The sequence below is a fragment of the Octopus bimaculoides genome, chromosome 21 (genome assembly GCF_046866305.1).
Source record: "Octopus bimaculoides isolate indiv1 chromosome 21, ASM4686630v1, whole genome shotgun sequence".
Lineage (NCBI taxonomy): Eukaryota > Metazoa > Mollusca > Cephalopoda > Octopoda > Octopodidae > Octopus > Octopus bimaculoides.
In genome coordinates this window covers 7,520,643-7,543,119 of record NC_142948.1, presented here as the reverse complement: position 1 = coordinate 7,543,119, position 22,477 = coordinate 7,520,643, and the positions used below count along the sequence as shown (strand labels likewise).

The window sequence follows — 22,477 nt, the reverse complement described above, 5'->3', positions numbered from 1 at the left end:
TAATTGAGTGAATTGACCCCCAGTACTTCCTTTTTTTAAAGTCTTGGATTTATTTTATTGGTTTTTTTTGCTGAACTGCTAAGTTATAGGTATGGAGATACATCGACACCGGTTGTCAAGCAGTGGGGAAAACAGACACAAAGACACACAAAATACATGACAGGCTTCTTTTAGTTTCCGTCTACCAAATCCATTCACAAGATTTTGGTTGACCAAGGTGCCACAGTGGAACTGAATCCAGAACGATGTGTTTGGGAAGCAAGCTTTTTACCACACAGCCATGCCTATGCCTATGGTAGATGATTCTTAATTCGCTATGGTGCGTTTAACATGAAACTTTTCCAAAGTTTATTGGGAAGCATGCTTTGACATAACAGGAATGTTGTTGTAATTGTGTAACCTCACTTTTTTTCTTTTTGGAGTTTGATATGTGGTGGGGTGATCTAATATTTTTGATAAATTACACACTGAACTGCTTGGTCAAACTTCATTAAAAAATGAGAGAACATATTGTTTAGTTTCTCAAGCTCCAGTACTTATCAACTTACACTTTGAAATAATTTATTTAGATTAAGTCTGTTTCATAAAATTAAATAAATAAACTAAAACTGACTTTGGTAATTGTAGAAGTGTCTAAGTGAAGTTAGAATGTAAAACTGGTAAAGAACTGATATCTCTTCTCCATAGTTTCTTTGTCTCTTTTACTGTTGTCTGTTAATGGCTTCCTGCTTAATAAAGAAGCCATTATTATTAATGGTGACTAATGTTGTCAGAACAGCAGCAATGGAGGTACTTTACAACAGCCAGTTTGGTACCTATTTGTTCTTAGTTCAAATCCAGCCAAAGTTGGATTTTTTTTTTATTGTATGTATGTCCTCTGCAAATTGATAAACTCAGTACTATCAGAAATGTCCTGGAGTCAATCCAATTGATAGTGCGACTTCCTTAACTGCAAAAATTAAGCCCCGTACATGAAAAAAAAAAAATTTAATCATTCTTCACCTTCTTTACCATCTTTAAATTAAGTGCCAGAATTCCAATGGAACCATATTTGTATTAAGTTTGAGTTGAGCTACATACTTAATTCTTGTATTATATGAGCTGGGAGTCCTTGCAGGTCTTCCAAACAAACCCCTCCTCTTTTGCAATTCAAGTTTTACCTATGTTTTGCATTTGTAACATTTTGGTTTTCATTCCAACCATTCTTATTTCCAATTGCAAAAACCTTGTATTTAAATATTATGTAATGTTCCTTCCCCTTCCATAATTCCTTCAGTCTGAGAGTACAGTAATATCGACAAGTTGGAGATTTTGTTTGTCTTATCTTCTAAGAATAATATCTGCTCTGTCAGTAGCCTTAGTTTTATTGGTATTGACGACACCATCCCATGGTTGGTCACTGGTTCTAGGATGTTTATATCACTTACTACTGAGTTGTATGAATGTTGGATGCTGAACATATTGGACAATCATATCCAGGTGTGTTTTCAATAATACAAGATAGAGGTTGTAGGCATGGCAGTGTTTTTTTTTAAGAACTCTGCTTCCTATTTACATGGTTTCAGGTTCAGTCCCACTGTGTGGCACCTTTTAACAATTTTTTTTCTGCATTAGTGCTCAGGCTGACCACAGCCTTGTGAGTGACAGAAACTGAAAGAAACCCATTCTGTGTATGTCATCATCATCATCATCATTTAGCATCTTCTTTCTATGCTGGCATGAATTCACCTATTTGACAGTGAACCAGTGTGCTGCAAGGCTACTTTGAGCTCCATCTTTGGTATTGTTTCTACAGCTGGTTGCTCATTCCTAAGTTTAGTTAATTTGTGAGTATGTATGTTGGTGTCTCTCTGTCTTGACATAACATGGTAGTTTGTAAATAAGTATCACTGTCATACAAGCATTGTCATCCATTTTCAGTATTCTGTAAAGGCATGTCTATCCATAGAGAAATAGTACCTTGCTTGGAAAGTTGTGAGGGTTGGTAGACAGGAAGGGCAACAAGAGGAGGAAAACAGATGACTGATTAGTGAATACAGGAAGGGCATTCAGTTGTAGAGAATTTGCCTCAATAACCTCCATCCAACCCATGCAAGCAGAGAAAGTTGGATGTTAAAATGATGGTGGTGGTGGTGGTGGTGGCAGCGGCAGCAGTGGAGGAGGAGGAGGGTTATTTCAGACACTGTTGTTATATATTGGATTGGCCTTGCATACAAATAGTTACTAGTCTATTGACCAACCACTTCTAACACTAATTGAAGTGCTTCATTTATTTATCTCCGATGAAAATGAATATAAAAACGTCATACTTGTTCCATCCAATTTATTTTAGGAATACCATACCTTCAATTTAAAAAAAAAAAATTCATATTTATTTGTAAATTCAGCCAAATTGTTGTCACTTGTGAAAGCTGTTTTAACTGAAATATTTGATTTGTTTTTCTGTTTTTCTTTTTCAAAATAACTACAATTGTTAGCTTTTTATTACAAGATAGTTAGTCCTTTCTATGTGTTTTATTATTTATTTACATAAATATTTGTTCTAGTTTTTAACTCTTGCACATGTTTCGTATTGGTTTCGTGATGGTGTCACTGGCTTTTGTTTGGTTGGACCTTTTCCAGTCCATTAAAACAATGAGAATTTACTGTAAGCCACTGACCTGATTAACAAAACTTGAAATAATTTGATACTACATCATTGGATAGTGAGGAGGAGGTTTAAAAACACTGTCTCTGCCACCTGAACTGAACAACAAATACACACACACACATACACAAACTAAAGCAGGTGTAGCTGTGTGGTAAGAAGTTCACTTCCCAACCATGTAGTCTTGGGTTCGGTCCCACTCTGTAATATCTTTGGCAAGTGTCTTCAGCTATAGCCTCAAGCTGACCAAAGCCTAGTGAGTGGATTTGGTAGAGAGAAAAAGTACCAGGCTTAAAAATAAATGATTTGTTCAACAAAACCCTTTAAGGCAGTGCTCCAGCATGGCTGCAGTGTAAAGACATGAAGCAAGCAAATGATAGAAGACAAAGCATTGATCATTACTCATTCTGAAAGATGACCAAGAACATCATACAGGATGTAGCTGAATGCAGTTTGTTCCACTGTGGCTGATCAGTCCAGTTCTTATTGAGCAAATGCAGTTGGCTGAACTTTCAAATTAATTCACTTGTTATATATTCAGTTCAAATTTTGTGGTAGATTTACCTAAGTAAATCTTAAAGAATAACAGTTCACCCTGATCATCATCATCATGCCTGCCAGACCTACATTCATCAAAAAAAAAAAAAGACAGACATTAGAAAGCAAATCTCCTAGATTTTTCTCACCTTCTCTTAACATTTGGATGATTAATAAAGATTCTGTTAGCACTCAGTATGCTCCAACTTCTGGCTCACATGCACATTGTTCCTCTTTTATTGCTACTACATAATTGCTACCCCTTTATACCAGCCCCATTGCTGCATATTGTTCTACTCTGGCCACTCAGTTTGCTCATCTCTTACCACTCCTCAAATCTTGCAGTAAACATTTCCCAATCCCCCACAAACACACCTCTGTTAACTGTTATCTTTTAGAATTCCATCCCCTCCCACATATTTCTTGCATGTATTGACCTAGAAATGTTCAAATATGAACCATATTTGGGATGGCCACTTTTCTTCCTCAAAATTATAAAAAAAAAAGTATATGCAGTAATTGTCATGCAATCTCACTGTTGTCACCCAGCTACAACTAGCAGCTGCATAATGGATTGTACAGTGTATAGATTCCAATGCAGTGAAGTGAGGTATATCTGGAGTACAAATAATGGTGGTTCTAGATACTTGAATACTTGTGCGCTGAAGGAAAGCTAACAGGCAGGATATGCCAGATTAGTTTCTTAAAAATAACAATGTTAGAAAGCTCATAACGAAAATTTTTGCTTATAAACTTTTTGTAAATTTAACTCTTTAGTATTTAAACTAACCATATCCAGGTCAAATATTCTACCCATTTTATAATCAAAATGGCCAGATCTGGCTTCTCACACCATCCCTACAATATCCTTCTGAATAAATAAGCATTACATCGAACAGAATAATGTGAACGCTAAAAGTTCAAGAAACACAGAAAAAAGAATTACTTGCTTTAGTTATTAGACTGTGGCCATGCTGAGGCACTACCTTGGTGGGTTTAGTTAAATTAACACCAGCAACTTTTTTTTTTTAAGTCTGTGGTACTAAGTCTATCGATTTCTTTGCTGAATGCAAGAGGTGCCTGTACTGGCATCACGTAAAGGGCACCCAGTATAATCTGTAAAAGGGTTGGCACTGGGAAAGGAATCCAGCTGTAGAAACCATGCTAAAGCAGACAACCGGGGCCTGGTGCAGTCCTCCAGCTCCAGTCAAACTATCCAAGTACATGGGAATCTGACTTCTGAAATATTAAAACTTTTAAGTAGCAACCAATCTAAATTTTTTATTATTATTTTTTTAAAGTGAGATGAAAAGAAGCATAATTCAGTGTTTGTAGCCTAACCTGGTGACCCTCCTGATTAAAACTATTGTGTGTGTGTGTGTGTGTGTGTATGTATATATTACAACAAGAACAACTTGTTTTACAACAACCACATATAACACTGGTTTTAGAAGAAATATGAGGAGCTTCTAATATAAATGTTTCAGTTTGTAAAACAATAGAAAATAATTAAAATGGGAAATTTGACCTGTTTGTTTATAGTCTGTGTGTGTATATAAATATATATACATAAATATAAATGTAAGAACTTACTGTGGACAAGGCTGCGTGGTGTTTGATTATAAATAAATAAATAAAAAATCCACACTAAGTACAGGACATCACCAACGAGCGGAAAACACAACACTTAAACACATAACAAGAAACAAGTACAGGACAAAATACCAAAAGAAGTCTAACTCCTCCTCAGTTGTCAACTGTTTATTAATCCCTATTTCGAGCTTTCAACGACTATTGTCTCTTGCTATGTGTTTATGTATTTTTTACTCGTTGTTGATGTCCTGTTCTTATTGTGTATTTGTTGATATTTTGTCCTGTACTTATCTCTTGTGTGTTTATATGTTTTTCGCTCGTTGGTGATGTCCTGTACTTAATATGTATTTTATATATATATATATATATATATATATATATATATATACGAGAGAGAGAACACATACAGTTGGTTTTAGTCAACTGATAGACTTAATTTTTTATAATTATTTTCTAAAACCTGCAAAAAACTTGAAGAAGACTGCGAGAATACATTAAAGGATAAAGTTCCCTCCTCATCCATATAGACTCCTAAGGCTGGTTTCCTGGTTTCTGTGACGTATATATCCTCCTGCTGGATGGGACACTGAACTGTAGCAGGATTACTCACTTTTGCCAGCTAAGTGGACTGTAACAATGTGAAATGAAGTATTTTGCTCAAGAACACAATGCACCACCCAGTTCAAGTATTGAAACCACAATCTTCCAATCATGAACCCAACGCCTTAACCACTAAGTCATGTGATTCTACTATAAAATACTTCAGTTTTATATACTTTCACATTGTCCCCAGTAACTGAATTATTTTATAGGAAACCTAGATATTTGGTTATGATGCTGAAAGAAGACATTATTACTTGCAATGTGATATAAGGATGCCAAACACCATGTCTTCAGTGATACGACAGAGCTAATAATGAATAAGTTATTCATGAAATGAGCGTCCGTTCTAACACAATGTTTACTCTTTCTACTTCTATTCTGACATGCCAACATAGCTGACATACTTCTACAAATTCTTTTTTAAGTGCTCAAGATTTTGTTTGAGCAGGTGTGTTTCCTTATCGATGGGTTTTCTCTATTCTGATGACTTGGCTGTGATTTAAGGGTGACAGGAGTATTTCAGCTGGGGGCACACTCTCTATCAGTGTCTCATGTATTTTGTATCTGAGCTGCAGTTTGATGTCACAAATAGGTTTTGAATACTTGATCTTAGTCTCAACAACACAACATTGTGTAACATTGTGAATGTATGCGTGTGTATGTGTTTATAAGGAAGAAGATACAGAAGCAGTTTAATATAACTGTAAGATCATTCTGTGCATGTTTTTGTATGTGTGTGTGTATATATATATATATATATATATATATATAATGTTTGTATATATGTCTATATATATATATATATATAATGTTTGTATCGTTTAACGTCCGCTTCCCATGCTAGCATGGGTTGGACTATATATATATATATATATATATATATATATATATATAAAGTTTATATATATATAAAGTTTATATATATATAAAGTTTATATATATATAAAGTTTATATATATAAAGTTTATATATATAAAGTTTATATATATAAAGTTTATATATATAAAGTTTATATATATATATAAAGTTTATATATATATATAAAGTTTATATATATATATAAAGTTTATATATATATATATAAAGTTTATATATATATATATATAAAGTTTATATATATATATATAAAGTTTATATATATATATATAAAGTTTATATATATATATAAAGTTTATATATATATATAAAGTTTATATATATATATAAAGTTTATATATATATATAAAGTTTATATATATATATAAAGTTTATATATATATATAAAGTTTATATATATATATATAAAGTTTATATATATATATATAAAGTTTATATATATATATATATATATATAAAGTTTATATATATATATATATATAAAGTTTATATATATATATATATATATATATATAAAAAGTTTGTATATATATATATATATATATATATATATAAAGTTTGTATATATATATATATATATATATATATATATATAAAGTTTGTATATATATATATATATATATATATATAAAGTTTGTATATATATATATATATATATATATATATATATAAAGTTTGTATATATATATATATATATATATATATATATAAAGTTTGTATATATATATATATATATATATATATATATATATATATAAAGTTTGTATATATATATATATATATATATATATATAAAGTTTGTATATATATATATATATATAAAGTTTGTATATATATATATATATATATATATATATAAAGTTTGTATATATATATATATATATATAAAGTTTGTATATATATATATATAAAGTTTGTATATATATATATATATATATATATATATATATATATATATATATATATATATATATATATATATATATATATATATATATAAGTTTGTATATATATGTATATATATATAAAGTTTGTATATATATGTATATATATATAAAGTTTGTATATATATGTATATATATATAAAGTTTGTATATATATGTATATATATATAAAGTTTGTATATATATGTATATATATATAAAGTTTGTATATATATGTATATATATATAAAGTTTGTATATATATGTATATATATATAAAGTTTGTATATATATGTATATATATATAAAGTTTGTATATATATGTATATATATATAAAGTTTGTATATATATGTATATATATATAAAGTTTGTATATATATGTATATATATATAAAGTTTGTATATATATATATATATATATAAAGTTTGTATATATGTCTATGTATATATAAAGTTTGTATATATGTCTATATATATATATATATATATATATATAAAGTTTGTATATATGTCTATATATATATATATATATATATATATATATATATAAAGTTTGTATATATGTCTATATATATATATATATATATATATATATATATATAAAGTTTGTATATATGTCTATATATATATATATATATATATATAAAGTTTGTATATATGTCTATATATATATATATAAAGTTTGTATATATGTCTATATATATATATATATATATAAAGTTTGTATATATGTCTATATATATATATATATATATAAAGTTTGTATATATGTCTATATATATATATATATATATATATATATATATATATATATATAAAGTTTGTATATATGTCTATGTATATATAAAGTTTGTATATATGTCTATGTATATATAAAGTTTGTATATATGTCTATATATATGTCTATGTCTATATATATATATAATGTTTGTATATATGTCTATATATACAAAAAATTGAAATGAAATGATCAAAATGCCAGCTGCTCTAAATACAATTTTTTTCTCTGAACATTCCTAATATTGTCAAATAAATTAGTCAGATCTCAGTGTTAAGCAATTAAACAGTTTCAATTGAGTTGGATCAGTAGTCATTACACTTCGTACTTATCTTTTATCATTTACTTCTTTTGGTCATTAGACTGTGGTCATACTGGAGCACCCCTTGAAAGGTGACCTCAGTACTTATTTTTTAAACCCGGTACTTATTCTATTGGTCTCATTTTCTGAGCCATTAAGTTACAGGGATGTAAACAAACCAACAGTTGTTGTCAGATACAAAGACACATGCATGATGGGCTTCTTTCAGTTTCCATCTACCAAATCCACTCTCAAGGCTTTGGTTAGTTTGGTGCTATTGTAGAAGACACTTGCTGAAGCTGTTACCCAGCAGGACTGAACCTAGAACCAAATGGTTGGGAAGGAAATATCTTAACTCCTGACTTGCCAAAAAATGTTTCCTTCCCAACTGTACAGTTTCTTTTTCAGACCCTCTATGTGGATCCTTGAGCAAATGTCTTCTAGTACAGCCCCAGGCTGGACAAAGCCTTGTGAGTGGAATTGATAAAATGAAAATTAAAACAAGCATGCAATTAAAACGTGTGTGTGTGTGTGTGTGTGTGTGTGTGTGTGTGTGTGTGTGTACCTTTTCATCTTGACTGCACATGGTTGTTGTAAACCAGTGTCACCATCATATAAGCAATATCATTTGTTTCCAGCTATCCTGTCATGGGGAAATATTTCTTTGCTTTCAAACAGGTGAGGGTTGATAACAGGAAAGGCATCCCAGCTGTATAAAATCGGTCTCAGTGAATTCCATCTGACCCATGCAAGCATGGGAAAGTGAACATTAAAACGATTATGATTATAATGATCATGATGACGAGAGCATGTTAAATCTAAACAAATGCAAATACTTTCATTTCATTGAACTTTTGGTATTTTATGAGTAGGTCTGGTGGAAACATTCATGTGATAGGATCTTTCTTAGCTTTTGACCTCTTACGAACCATCATACTTGAAACTCATGAGTCAATTCTTTGCAGCATGCATTAAAGGAGACTACATCAATCTATTTGAGAGTTTTCCCCTCTTTCTGTTTATCATGAAATCCACTTTAGAGTAACTGTATCCAATCCCCACTTTGTGTATAGTAGAATACATTGAAAATAGCCCAGACCGAACTTCTGCATTATGCTATCTTTGAACATTCTCTGCTCCACTCCCACCCTCTTCAGAGAAAACTGGCATTTTTGTGTGAGAACTAATATGGGTGTTGCCGACTGCATTAAAGAATGAGCATAAAATAAACTGATAAATGTTTGGCATGGAAAAATAGCGATATAAGTTAGCATTATGTAATATGGTTTACTATAGAGCTGTTTTTTTTTTTTAATGAAATTTTATTTCTTAATACTAAATTTATATTGATGACACACACACACACACACACACACACACACACACACACACACACACACACACACACACACACACACACACACGTCTCTTGTGTCTATATATACATACACTTTTATTTATATATATATGTGCGTGCGTATCAATAGAAATTTGGTATGAAAAAATTGATTTCATAAATATACACGTTTGTGTATACATATATATATCATTGTTTTAATGTGCACTTTTTACTTTTTGTCATTTTTATTTTAATTTGATGATTTCAAAATAGAGCAATCTTCCATACATAAGAGCTGTAAGACATAGCCCCTGGCTAGATTCTTAACCATTGTCTTTGTAAATATCTCACAATAACCTATTTAGTGTTTGCTTCCTGTTCCCTTACAACTTTATCATTCTGTAACGGTATTGATTTTCAGCTTCACTATTATTTTCTAAGGTTAAATTTTTAAACAGTTGTTGCATCGCCTAAATTAAAGGTAAAGTTAAACTGATGGAATTTTTTGAAAAAAAAAAAAAAAAATTATCATGCAATATTGTTTCATAACAGGGTTGAGATGACTAGTGATGATTTAGAAGTTCTCTTTTTTTTTTTTTTTTTCAGTTTCTGATAATCTCACCATTTGAGTTTCTCTAAATTTTACTCGAGAATAATTCCATATTTCAGACTATTTGCAATCCTGTTTTTCATCTATCTCTTGGTTGAAATAAAATTATTGCTTTCAATTTCAGATTCAATATGAAACTGGCAGTCCTAATCTCCCTCATGAAGGTTTTTCCGATACACATGTTGGTGCCACTGGTTACAATGACAGTAAGTAAAAACCAATACTTTGAATTATTTCATACATGGTTTCACAGAATCACCTGGTACTGGGTGTCTCTAGTTAGTTCACTTTGTTGAACTCGTTTATACCAGGTCTCTAACCTGAGGATAATTTCCTCCAGTCTTGAAAGCCATAACAAATGTCAATGCTGCTATGCACAAGCGTGGCTATGTGGTTAAGGAGTTCACTTTGCAACTACATGGTTTCAAGTTCAGTCCCATTGTGCAGCAATATCCTTTTTCTGGTAGCAGCATGTCTATACCAGTAATTGAATCTAACTTTCCAAGGACAAGTTCTAGCTGCATTGCAAGTGGTATTATATTGACAAATGTTAGTCAGTTCATTGTTTAATTCAATTTCTTCTAGAAATAGGGAAAACTGTCTGCGGTGGACTAGTTTATCAAGACTAAACATTTATCTCAACTTAGTAGTTGCGTGGTGGATTGAGAAAAGTAAAAGATTTATTCTCTTCAGTTATTACAGTTGTTGATTGATAGACAATTTCCTTGCAGTAAATAGGAAACTGTTTCATGAGATAAGGGCCAAGCAACTGAGATTTCTTGGTCATGTGATGAGGAAAGAGGACCTGGAGGATTTAGTGATGGCTGGAAAGCTTGAAGGGAAAAGAAGCAGAGGAAGGAGAAGGATGATATGAATGTCAAGGTTGATGAGATGGTTGGAAGAAAGAGGTGTGGTGGGAGATGATCACCTATGTCATACATTCTGGGCATGGCAACTAAAGAGAGAGAGGGAGGGAGAGAGAAGTTTAGGCATAACTTAGAAAATATTTACTTAAGACCAGACAATGTTGGTGCTGGTGATGATGGCAGCTGTGTTGGTGTTGGTGATAACGATATATTGAAATTACCAATGATGTTTACTTATAGCAGTATTTTTGACTAAAGAATTCACGTAGAAGAGAAGCCTTTAGATTGAATTTAGTCATAAATAATGTAACGGGTAAAGACCTCTTTCAGTCATTAACGACCATAGGATTGCACCTAGAAAGTTACCCTCTGAGGCACAAGTCCGGGCAAGATTGTTTATGGAAGACCAGCAGTCACCCATGCATACCAGCCTCTCTTCTCCACGTCACCAATGTTATCCAAGGGAAAGGCAAAGACTGAGTGAACTGGAGCAACGTGAAATAAAGTGTCTTGCTCAAGAACACAGCACACAGCCCAGTTCGGGAATTGAACTCACTACCTCATGATTGTGAGCTTGATACTCTAACCACTGAGCCATGCACCTTCATAATGTAAAAATTCTTGAAATACCATGGCACAGATATTTAACTGTTGGTGGAATGGTTATTATGAAAATTTCAAAATGTGTGGTCAATTGGTTGAAAGTTAATGGAGTAGTAGCAGCCTTTTCAACTCTGATGTTTTAGGGGTGTGGTCATCTTGAATTGAAGTTCAGTTAGAAATTTGTAGGATCTTTAAAAGTTGCTGACAGAAACTTAAAAAATTAAATTATAAAATTGGTATAATATAGAATTAGTGGCCAAGTGGTGTGATTTCACTTGAAAGCAAAACAGCAAGTTGTTGATAGACTGAGAAAAATATGAGAGATTTCAGTTCTTTGTAGATTCTTGGGATTTGAACTGGAAGTTGACTAACCATTTTGCAGGCTTCAGACAAAAATTCTCTTTGAACTGTTTCTCACTTCATCTCTCTCTCTCTCTCTCTCTATTTTTGTCTCCTACTATTGCCTACTTGTTCTCTATCTCTCTTTCTCTCTCCTATTTTTGTTCACTTGTTCACTCCTTTCTCTCTCTCATTCTCCATCATTTTCACTTATTCATTCTCTCTCTCTCTCTCTCTATCTTACACGCACACTCAGTATCCTTCTTGTTAAGTATGGTACTTGGTTTCCTCATTAGTGCTCCATAAACTGGGATTATTTGAAGATACTAATTGGCAAATGTATTACCATTAGTGGCTTGTTTGTAGGAAATCCCTACTATGTAGGAGGATGAAAACTATTTGACAGCTCATCATTTAATGAGGCTTTTGTATTACTTTCTATTTCCTATCCATCATGACAAGCTTTTATTCAAATGACATCCTTTGGAAAGGCCTTAATTAATGTTTGTTTAAACCAAGGACTGTGTGGAACATTACCTGAGACAGGCAACCTGTTGTACTACTCACCCCTGCATACAACACAGAGGTCTCATAACTATTTCAATATCAGTAATTTTGTGTTGTCCTTAAGGCAAGTGGGTTACACTGTTTTCCCCTGCAGAAGAAGATACAAATAAAAACCGTAAAATAAAACTCAAAGCTACCACTTGTAAGTGAACATAACATGGTTGTGTGCAACACACTTTTGCTAACTGGTTTTAGGTGCCGATGTAGTCAGTCACAAGCAGACCTTGAAAATACATCGTTCAAACTCTATTTAATACCTGACCATCCTGTATGTGTGTGCTATAGTCTCCTTGCTTTGGCTTCATGTGATGGTTGTAAATGAGTACCAGTCTTGTCAACAGCATCCTTCATTTCCAATTTTCCATGAAAAAAAATGTCGAGTTACAGGGAAACGTGACTCAAAAATACCATCAGAAAAGATAGGCACGCAGCATAGGTTTACAATGTAGAAACAAACTTCGGATCTTTTTTAAAACGGGGGCCACATTTTTCATTAATGTTTTACGTAGTGTTTTTGGTACCGAAAGACTTTCAAACTTCGTATACTTATCTATTTTGTGTTATAGAACAGAAAAATATTTTTGTATTCGAATTTATTTCATGTAAAAGATTGTCTTATTTCGATAATTTCAACCAATCACTGACGTCCACTCAGCCGATATACATTAAGTGCCGACTACATAAACAAACGATTCTTCGTTTTATTTGCTTTTTTCATTTTAAATTTGCTTTAACCCTAACCCTAAGCCTAAGCCTAACCCTAACCCTAACTCTAACCCTAGGGTTAGGGTTAGGGTTAATTGTTTCAGAATCGTTTGTTTATGTAGTCGGCACTTAATGTATATCGGCTGAATGGACGTCAGTGATTGGTTGAAATTACAGAAATACGACAACTTTAACATGGAATAATTTATGGATTTCTTTTTTTTTTAAGAAGACTAAGAGAAAAAGATGTTTTATATGACACATTCTACCAGTGTTCCAAGTTTCAAAGTGTTTCGTTAATGAAAAATGTGGCCCCCGTTTTAAAAAAAGATCCCAAACTTCATCTTACAGCTGTGCCTACAGTTATATCTTGGCAATACTAACATTGTCATTTGGTATACTTTAATTTTTCTCTTTTTAAATCTTTGGGTTGTATATAAACTGTGAGCTTTTTTGATTATTTTCTTTTTATTTAATCGAAATATTTTAATGTAAAAATATTATTACGTAGACAAACAGCTGTTAAGTGAGAGAGTGTTTAATGATTCAGTTTTGTTGACTAAGACACATTAAAGTAATGAGTATGATCTAAATGTGCGGGTGGTATGAAGTACAGATGAGGTTAGTGACTGAGACTCCTTAAAAACACTTATCATTTTGCCTCTTAATTACCTCTTTGTGTGTGTGAATTTAAATGTATTTTGCGTTCTGTATGTGTGTATATCTGTACTCACACCTCTTTTTTTATTTTTTGTATTTTCTGTTATTTGTCACTCAAACATAAATTAAAGGCTTTTTTTTTTTTGTACTTGTTGCAATCATTAGATTGTGGCCATGCTGGGGCACTGTGCCTTGAAAGGTTTTAGTTGAATGAATTGCCCCAGATCTTTTCCTTTTTCAGTCTGGCACTTATTCTATCGGTCTCTCTTGCTGAACCATTAAGTTACAGGGATGTAAACAAACTAATAGTGGTTGTCAGGCAATAATGGGGGACAAGCACATACACAAAACACACACACACAACAGACTTTTTTCTAGTTTCCATCTTCAAAATCCACTCACAAGGCTTTAGTCAGCTTAGGTTCACTCAAACATAAATTCTTTTCTGCTCTAGGCACAAGGCCCCAAATCTTTTTTTGGGGTTGCGAGGGGGAGTTGATTAGATTTACCCCAGTACGCAACTGGTACTTAATTTATCAATCCTGAAAGGATGGAAGGCAAGGTCGACCTCAGTGGAATTTGAACTCAGAACGTGAAGACAGGCAAAATACCACTAAGCATTTTGCCCGGTGTGCTAACGTTTCTGCCAGCACCCTGCCTTCACTCAAACATAAATTAGAGGCTTTCTATAAATTCCAGATATTTGTAGAAATTATTGCCCATCTCAATAGTATCTGCATAATCGTTTGATACTCAAACTAATATGATTCTGGGTATGAAAGCAAGTGGTTGGCAGAACTGATAGGACATTAGACGCAATATCTTGGGATATATAACTCTTTTCACATTCTGAAAACAGATCCTGCTTGAATTTGACTGTCTTCCTTCCAGGGTTGATAAAATAAGTACCAGTGAAATACCAGTGTCAATTTGAAGCATTTCATAAGTAGCATTTTTATCCAGCATTTCATAAGTAGCGTTTTTGTGTTAAACAAAGCTTTAATGCATCATGACCTTCCAAATTCTCTTCATATGCTAACTGCATTCTGCAAACTAGTCCGTAGTGACAAGCAGTGTTTAATAGTGAGTGTTCAAAGTGCTGTTATAGTTATTTCCTTCAATCCAGAATAACAAAAGTTGGCAGGTCAGCTTATTAGATGCATAGTAATGATATACTAAGATTACAATAACCTAAGGCAGTCATGACTGCTTCTCTTAAAAAGAAGTCCAAAGCTTTTGGAATGCATCTCATACGTACAATTTATATATTGATATATACACATGTACACACAACAAAATAGGCTTCTTTCAGTTTCACTCACTAAGGTTTGGTTAGCTTGAGGCTGAAGGAGAAGATACTTGCTCAAGGTGCCACACAGTGGGACTGAGTTCAGGACCACACAGTCGGGAAACACACTTCTTCACCATATTGCCACACCTGTGCCGATTTATTATTGGTTAATGCTTGTACGAGTCTCAAAATTTGTGTATGAACTTTTATTCATCTTCTCATCTATATTCACCATTTCTTGTTATTCTCTGTTAACAGATTCTCCTACTCAGCGTCGGAGATTGTCTTCAGATCTGGAATCTGCCCGTCCGTCGTCTCTGGGAGAGGAGGAGCTGCAACTTCAGTTAGCATTAGCTATGAGTAAAGAAGAACACGAAGAAGAACTTAAAAAACAGAAAAACGATGACATCAAACTGGCTATGGCAATAGAACAAAGTAAACAAGATAACAGTGACGAGGTTTGTTGTTTTACAACTGAACTGATTGGTTCAGAAGAATTTTTGTTTCTCAATATTGTAATCTTCCAAACCTTGGTCACAATTTATGTTCCTAACACTAGCTTAATGATAACTAAGCTATTTTACTAAATTCTTTGTTATATTTAAAATTAATTGAAAGAAACATAGAGCATCTCAACAGAAATATGGTAACAAAAGGGTTAAACATTGATGATGTATATCCTAAGTAAACTAAATTCTCATTGTTAATACATTTGACACCAACTTGCCTGAGAATAACCTTGGTTCTGTGATACCAACTTCCTGTTTTAAGGTGATAAATTAACTCTATCTACACCACAGATGCATTTCAGCATCTTTGGGATTTTGTGGCTCATTTATCTGCCACTGGGATTTCACATGGTGTTAAAACCTTTCATTAAAGATTCATGTTAATTAATATTTAAAACACCAGCTTATTCAGATTATTCAGTCAAATGTAATGCCTTTTCACTCATTGTTTTTTAATTAATCGTGCATTATCTTGTAACTTGAAAATTTTGATGATGTTTACTGTATATTTTTAGAATAACACTGAAGGTGTGTGATCGATTGGATATGGTTGAACTGAAGATAAAACATCATTTTTTGGCCGGATGTGGCCGTTTTAAAATGCTAATGGCTTAACCACTGTCATTTTACTAAAGTCTTCGTTATTTTAGAAATTGAAACACAGGCGGTGTATTTAACCCTTTAGCATTTAAACTGGCTATATCCAGCCAAAATAATCTATCTGCTTTATCTTCAAACTGGCCAAATCCAGCTTCTCACACTCACCCTACAATATTATTCTAAAAATAAACAATCATGTCATTGAAAGCTCAAAGCTACAAGGTAAGGCATGACTAATTCATAGCAATGTGAATAAATAAGCATTACATTTGACTGAGAAATCTGGACGCTAAAGGGTTAAACAAAAATAAAGAAAAGGGACTGTTATAATCTAGCATGTCATGTCTTTATTTGCTAACTAGACACTAATGGACCCCACGAGGTTCATTTTAGTTTGTCTAATCAAAGCAGTTGTTCACTATGATATTATCCGATGTCTTTCATTTTTCATAGATGATGATAATGTAGAGTTTGAGGCAGGGATTTGACTATTATTTCTAACAGGTCATACAACTATATGCATGCATGTTTGTATGTATATTAGAAAGACTCATACACACATTTGCATTTCATTTTTTAAAATTTTACTTTTCTATTTTAGCCTGGAACTCAAAGTGGGAATAGATTGGCTGACAGTTTTGAAACGGGAACAATGAATGCTAACCACGGGACCACAACAGACCCTTGGGGAGTTCCCTTGCCACAAACAGCTTCTATGTCAGATCCTTGGGGTGGTGCTGGTGCTGGTAGTAGTATGTCTTCACCCCGGGCAGGTAGAAGAGAGACAACGACCACGACGACAGCCTCTGCATGGGAATCTCCTGTGGCCCTGAATCCCTCATCTAACTTGCAAGCACGTGCTCAGACACCAATAACCACCGATCCTTGGGGCGTACCAATTAGTAGTCCTGAAAGGTCAACACCACAATCCATTTCTACTCCAAGTAAGTACAGAAATAAATATATACATATATATACACCTATCGATGTATATTTTTATACACTCAAGAATTCCAATTACTATTCGCAGTCTTTTATTTAATTTTAAACATTGTGATAGAATAATGTTAACCATGCTCATTCTAGATTTAATTGGATATTTAACACTTTGCCTACCAAATCCGTTTTGCACCACACTTTCTTCAGGAAGGCACGTGGCTTAGTGGTTAGGTTCTTCGGTTTACAATCGTAAGGTCGTGAGTTCAATTCCTGGAGGTGTGTTGTATCCTTGAGCAAGACACTTTATTTTATGTTGTTCCAGTCCACTCAGCTGACAAAAATGACACGTTCGTTGTCATGCTGGATTTCCTTGAGAACTACCTTAAGGGGACATCTGTCTGTGGAGTGCTCAGCCACTTACACATTAATTTAATGAGCAAGCTGTTCTGTTGATCGGATCAACTGGGACCCTCATTGTGATAACCAAGAGAATGCCAGGCAGGCGGGTTCTTTTGCACAGGCATCTAATCTTGTTATAAATTATGCATTTTATTTTTTGTAATCATATGTTCTAGTTCACCACATTGATTTTTAGCAAGAGTATCACTGGTGGCTAACATGGTACAGAGCAAATATTATATCCATTCTGTACTGTGGGAGTTGCCAGTAATGCACGTTTAAGACTTAAAATATCCATCACACCTCCATTTATGGATTTTGTTTTCATTTATTTATGATATTTTCTCTATAGATTAAAACTCTTATTTAATTATATAAGCTTTAATGCTTTCATTTTCACAAAAATTATTTGATTGTGAGCAACATTGCAATGATGGAGATAACAGTGACTCATACCTTTCTGATATCTGTGTTTTTGTACATTTTGTAAAGTTCAAATAATGTAGTTTGAAGCACAGTAATGTGAGGTTCCATAAAAGAGACCTCACTGTTGGGAGTCACTAGTGACTCTCACACTAGATTAAGAATATAGCCTGAGGTATCGCTAGTGACTCCCATGGTTTATTAAAGAATATAGTATGGTGAGTCACTGGTAATTTCCATGGTATGCAAAGTGTTAAATGTTTGTTTTAATGTGAAATCTAAATTTTGAATATCACAGTTCAAGTGTTTCCGTTTCATTTTGTAGTACTAGCAAATCATCTGATTTATTATTATTTCATATACACTTAACAAATGAGACTGTTGGAAAAGAAACATTTCTAATATCAGGCTACAACAAGTAACCTTAGATGCCAAGAACCCTCCTAAGTATCTTAGCTGTCCCTAATAACACTTTTTCTGGAGCTGTTCTAAACTGGGTTTTATAAATATTTCCTCTATCCATCTATTCAAATCTTTAGGGATAGTTCCTACAACTACAAGGATACATTTTACCCACACTTTCCATAGTCCCTGTAACTCAATGGCTGGGTCCTGGTACTTTGCTAGTTTTTCTCTATACCTCTCACATTGACTTTTCTCGTCATTTGGGATTGTAAAGTCAATTATCTGACACTTTCTATTCTCTTTATCGATTACTACTACTAAATCAGGCCTTCTAGCTTCAGCAAGCTGGCAGAATTGTTAGCATGCTGGACGAAATGCTTAGCTGTATTTTGCCTGTCACTACATTCCAAGTTCAAATTCTGCTGAGGTCAACTTTACTTTTCATCCTTTAGGGGTTGATGTAATCGACTAGTCCCCACCCCTAAAATTGCTGCCTTTGTGGCAAAATTTGAAACTATTATTATTATTTAGTAATTTCTAAACTTTAAACAAAAGATTGAGTACTTTATAGACATAGGTATATATTGGTGTTAGGAAGGGGCTTTGACATGAGGAAGGGCATCCAACCATAGAAACCATTCCAAAACAGATGGCTGGAGCCTGATGCAGTCCTCCGGCTGGCTAGCTTCTGTCGAACTGTCCAGCCCATTTCAGCATAGAAAACGGAAGTTAAATAACAATGGTGGATGATGATATAAGTGTATTCACATCCTCCCTCTCAGTTATTTATTCAGGCTGATTTTGAACAATTAATTCATGAGCAAACCTTTTGTTTGTTGGAAATCATAATTGCATCCCATGGATGTTAAAACACATAGGGTTGAGTAGTTAAAGCACCAGACAAATATGAGGTCAGTGACTCATATCCTGTCACCTCCACAACAATGTGTCTCTAGTTCAAACACTTAACTCTCGGCTGTCCTAGTCCATCTGTATATGTAAATAAGTACCACAATTAGGAAGAAATTCCTGCTGCAGTAACAATGCTGTAAAATCAAATCAACAATAGCTTTATTTTTGTGTGTGTGCTAAAAATCGAATAATTATCAGAGGGAGATGGAAATACAGCCCAGCATGACTGCTTTCCAATGATGCGTTAAGCTCTGCCATTTGCCTTGAACATGTTTATGACAAATGTAAATTATGAATCCAGTAATTTTTGCAAAGGAAGAAAGAAAAAAGCACAACTCTAAAGGCAGGATAGAACAGATCACTCCTACACTCAAAGGATATCCTATCAAAGTTGGGACTCTTCAGTTGATTTACACTCTTCTTTCTTTTCCTACTGAGGTAGCCAAGTATCTCCTCTATAGTAAGACACTTATCTCTGTTACTTATTTATATTTTAACCTATCAACTGACACAAAGCCACTTCCCTTGGTTCCACTCCCTCTCCTAGCTGAGATGTCTACATTTCGCAAGTTACTTGGCAATCCCACTGGTGTTGGTGTCACATAAAATGCACCCAATGCACTCTGTAAAGTGGTTGGCATTAGGAAGGGCATCCAGTCATAATAAACTATGCCAAAGCAGACAGTAGAGCAGTTCTCTGGCTTGCCTTGTTTCTGTCAAACCATCCAACCCATGGAAGATGGGCATTATATAATGATGATGATGATGATGATGATGGCATGGCTGTGTGGTTAAAAGCTTCTTTTGCAATCGTGGTTTTGGGCTGTTTTATTGAATGGCATTTTGAGCAAGTGTTTTCTTGGGCCAACTATTTCCTTATGAGTGAATTTGGTAGACAGAATTTATGTGCAACTAATTTGGTAGACTGAACTATGTGTATGGGGGGGGGGTCTGTCTTTCTGTCCTTCACCACTTGATAACCAGTGTTGGTTTCTTTTTGTCCCCATAACTTACATGCGGTGCCATGTAAAAGCACCCAGCACACTTTGTAAAGTGGTTGACATTAGGAAGGGCATCCGACCGTAGAAACCATGCCAGATCAGACTGGAGTCTGGACAACTCCCCAGTTTGCCAGCTGTCAGCCCATGCCAGCATGGACAACAGGCATTAAATGATGATGATGAACTTAGCTGTTTGGCAAAAAAACAAAACAAAAAGAACAAAAGAACAAGTACTAGACTTTAAAAAATAAACATAAATACTGACCTCTATTTGACTAAACCCTTACAAAGTAGTGCCAACACATGTCAGCAATCCAATGATTGAAACAAGGAAAAGATATAAAACTTATTATTACACTACTGTATATCAAATAAGATAAAGCATTAATTAGTTGCTCATTTTAACAAACCAATTTTTATTATCAGTTTGATAATATTGCAGTTTATACTGCAAAAGCTTCTCTTCCCATCCACTCCTTGTATGGCTGTTGCATTGCTCACATTTGTGATATTCACAAATATTTTCCTGTTTGCTTTGCATAATAACATCTGACCATTGTTGCTGAGGCAGTGCATCAACAGTGCTATCTGTTAGATGTATTATGAACATATTTCAGGTTATTTGTAGTTAAAACCCAAATGAAAATGGGATCAGGAACTAGGCCATCACAATGTTGAGCCTTGTTTCTGAGGCTCTTTTTTTGGCCTGAATCTACTCACCCCTGAGCTTTCATCTAAATATTCTGCTATTTACACAATGTGTAAACACAGGATGATTTGACTGATATTGACAGATGAATTATACGAAAATCTATAATCTATTTTTTATATGTGATCACACTTTAGTCATGTTGTAGAGATTGTTTTAGTTTAACTCCAAGATAATGAGAGCAAGTGATCAGAAACTAACCCCTGATGACCTCGCTAGTACTAGTGCCATGAAAATAGTACCCAGTGTTAGGAAGGACATCCAACCATAGAAGCCATGGCAAAGTAGGTGGTGAAGCTTGATGCATAGAATGTGGATTTTAAATGACGATGATGATGAGGTGTGTTTGTTTTTGAGAAATCTGTTTCAGCCTATCATTATGGATTTAACACCATTTCTCAGTGAAAAACCTAGTTTGGCTCCACCTTCTTTAATTTGGTAATGGCATCACAATGTTTAAGACTGGAATGTCTATTTTTCATTATCAGATATAAGTCAATGAGCACGTACTACAATCACATAGTTTTGCTGCTTTTGCAGAATAATGAAGTGGATTTTGTTTGTTATTGCTAGTTATACACCCTTGATTTCTTTTCTATTTGCTAAACTAACAAACTAACGATCACATACACTACAAAGGAATTTACATTTTGGTTTATCTTGCAAAAATCCAGCAATGGATAATTAGTCTTATTGATTTCAGAAGAGGAGAAAATGGGACAATCATGCTCATCAAGTGGTAGGAAGGCATTAAATAATGTAAATTATGTGAAATTGCTACAAGAAAAATCATCATCATCATCTTAATGTTCACTTTTCCATACTTGCATGGGTCAGATGGAATTTGCTGAGGAAAATTTTCCATAGCCAGATGGCTTTCCTGCCACAAGTCCCTCATCTGTTTCCAAACAAGGTCATTTTTCCCCCCATGGCTGGACATGTTTTCAGGGAAGTTTTATATTGAGGTTGATCCATTTGATTATCAAAAAAATTCTTAAAGGTGTTGCTACAGTGTAGGGACTGAAACAAATAAAAGAAGGTAACCATTGTAATACATCTATAAGAAAGCTATACATTACTCAAGTTCAAATCACATACAGCAGCAAGAATATATTGATGAAAAATGGGAGAATGTGATATTTAGGGAGAATCTTATCTGTAATCAGATGGTTTGCTATTTATTAAGTGATATTATCTTGGGTTGATATTTGTGATAATTGTTACCTTTCCATTTAAACCCAAATTCTTATATATGTATTTTTGACTCCATACTATGTGCCTATTGTTACAAATCTGCATATGTAATCATTCAGTTAAAATTGTTGAGCCAATAATTGTAAA

General features: G+C 33.4%; 1 protein-coding gene across 50 annotated transcripts in view; it reads left to right on the top strand.

The window, feature by feature from the left end:
* The window catches only part of LOC106882013 (epsin-2), a 99,217-nt gene that overhangs the window by 58,807 nt on the left and 17,933 nt on the right, over window positions 1–22,477 (top strand). For all 50 annotated transcript variants that reach the window (XM_014932562.3, XM_089339398.1, XM_014932560.3 and 47 more), the window contains 3 exons: window positions 10,333–10,414; window positions 15,498–15,697; window positions 16,950–17,292. In XM_014932562.3, coding sequence (XP_014788048.1) covers window positions 10,333–10,414; window positions 15,498–15,697; window positions 16,950–17,292 — 625 coding nt within the window. The remainder of the gene's footprint in view (window positions 1–10,332; window positions 10,415–15,497; window positions 15,698–16,949; window positions 17,293–22,477) is intronic.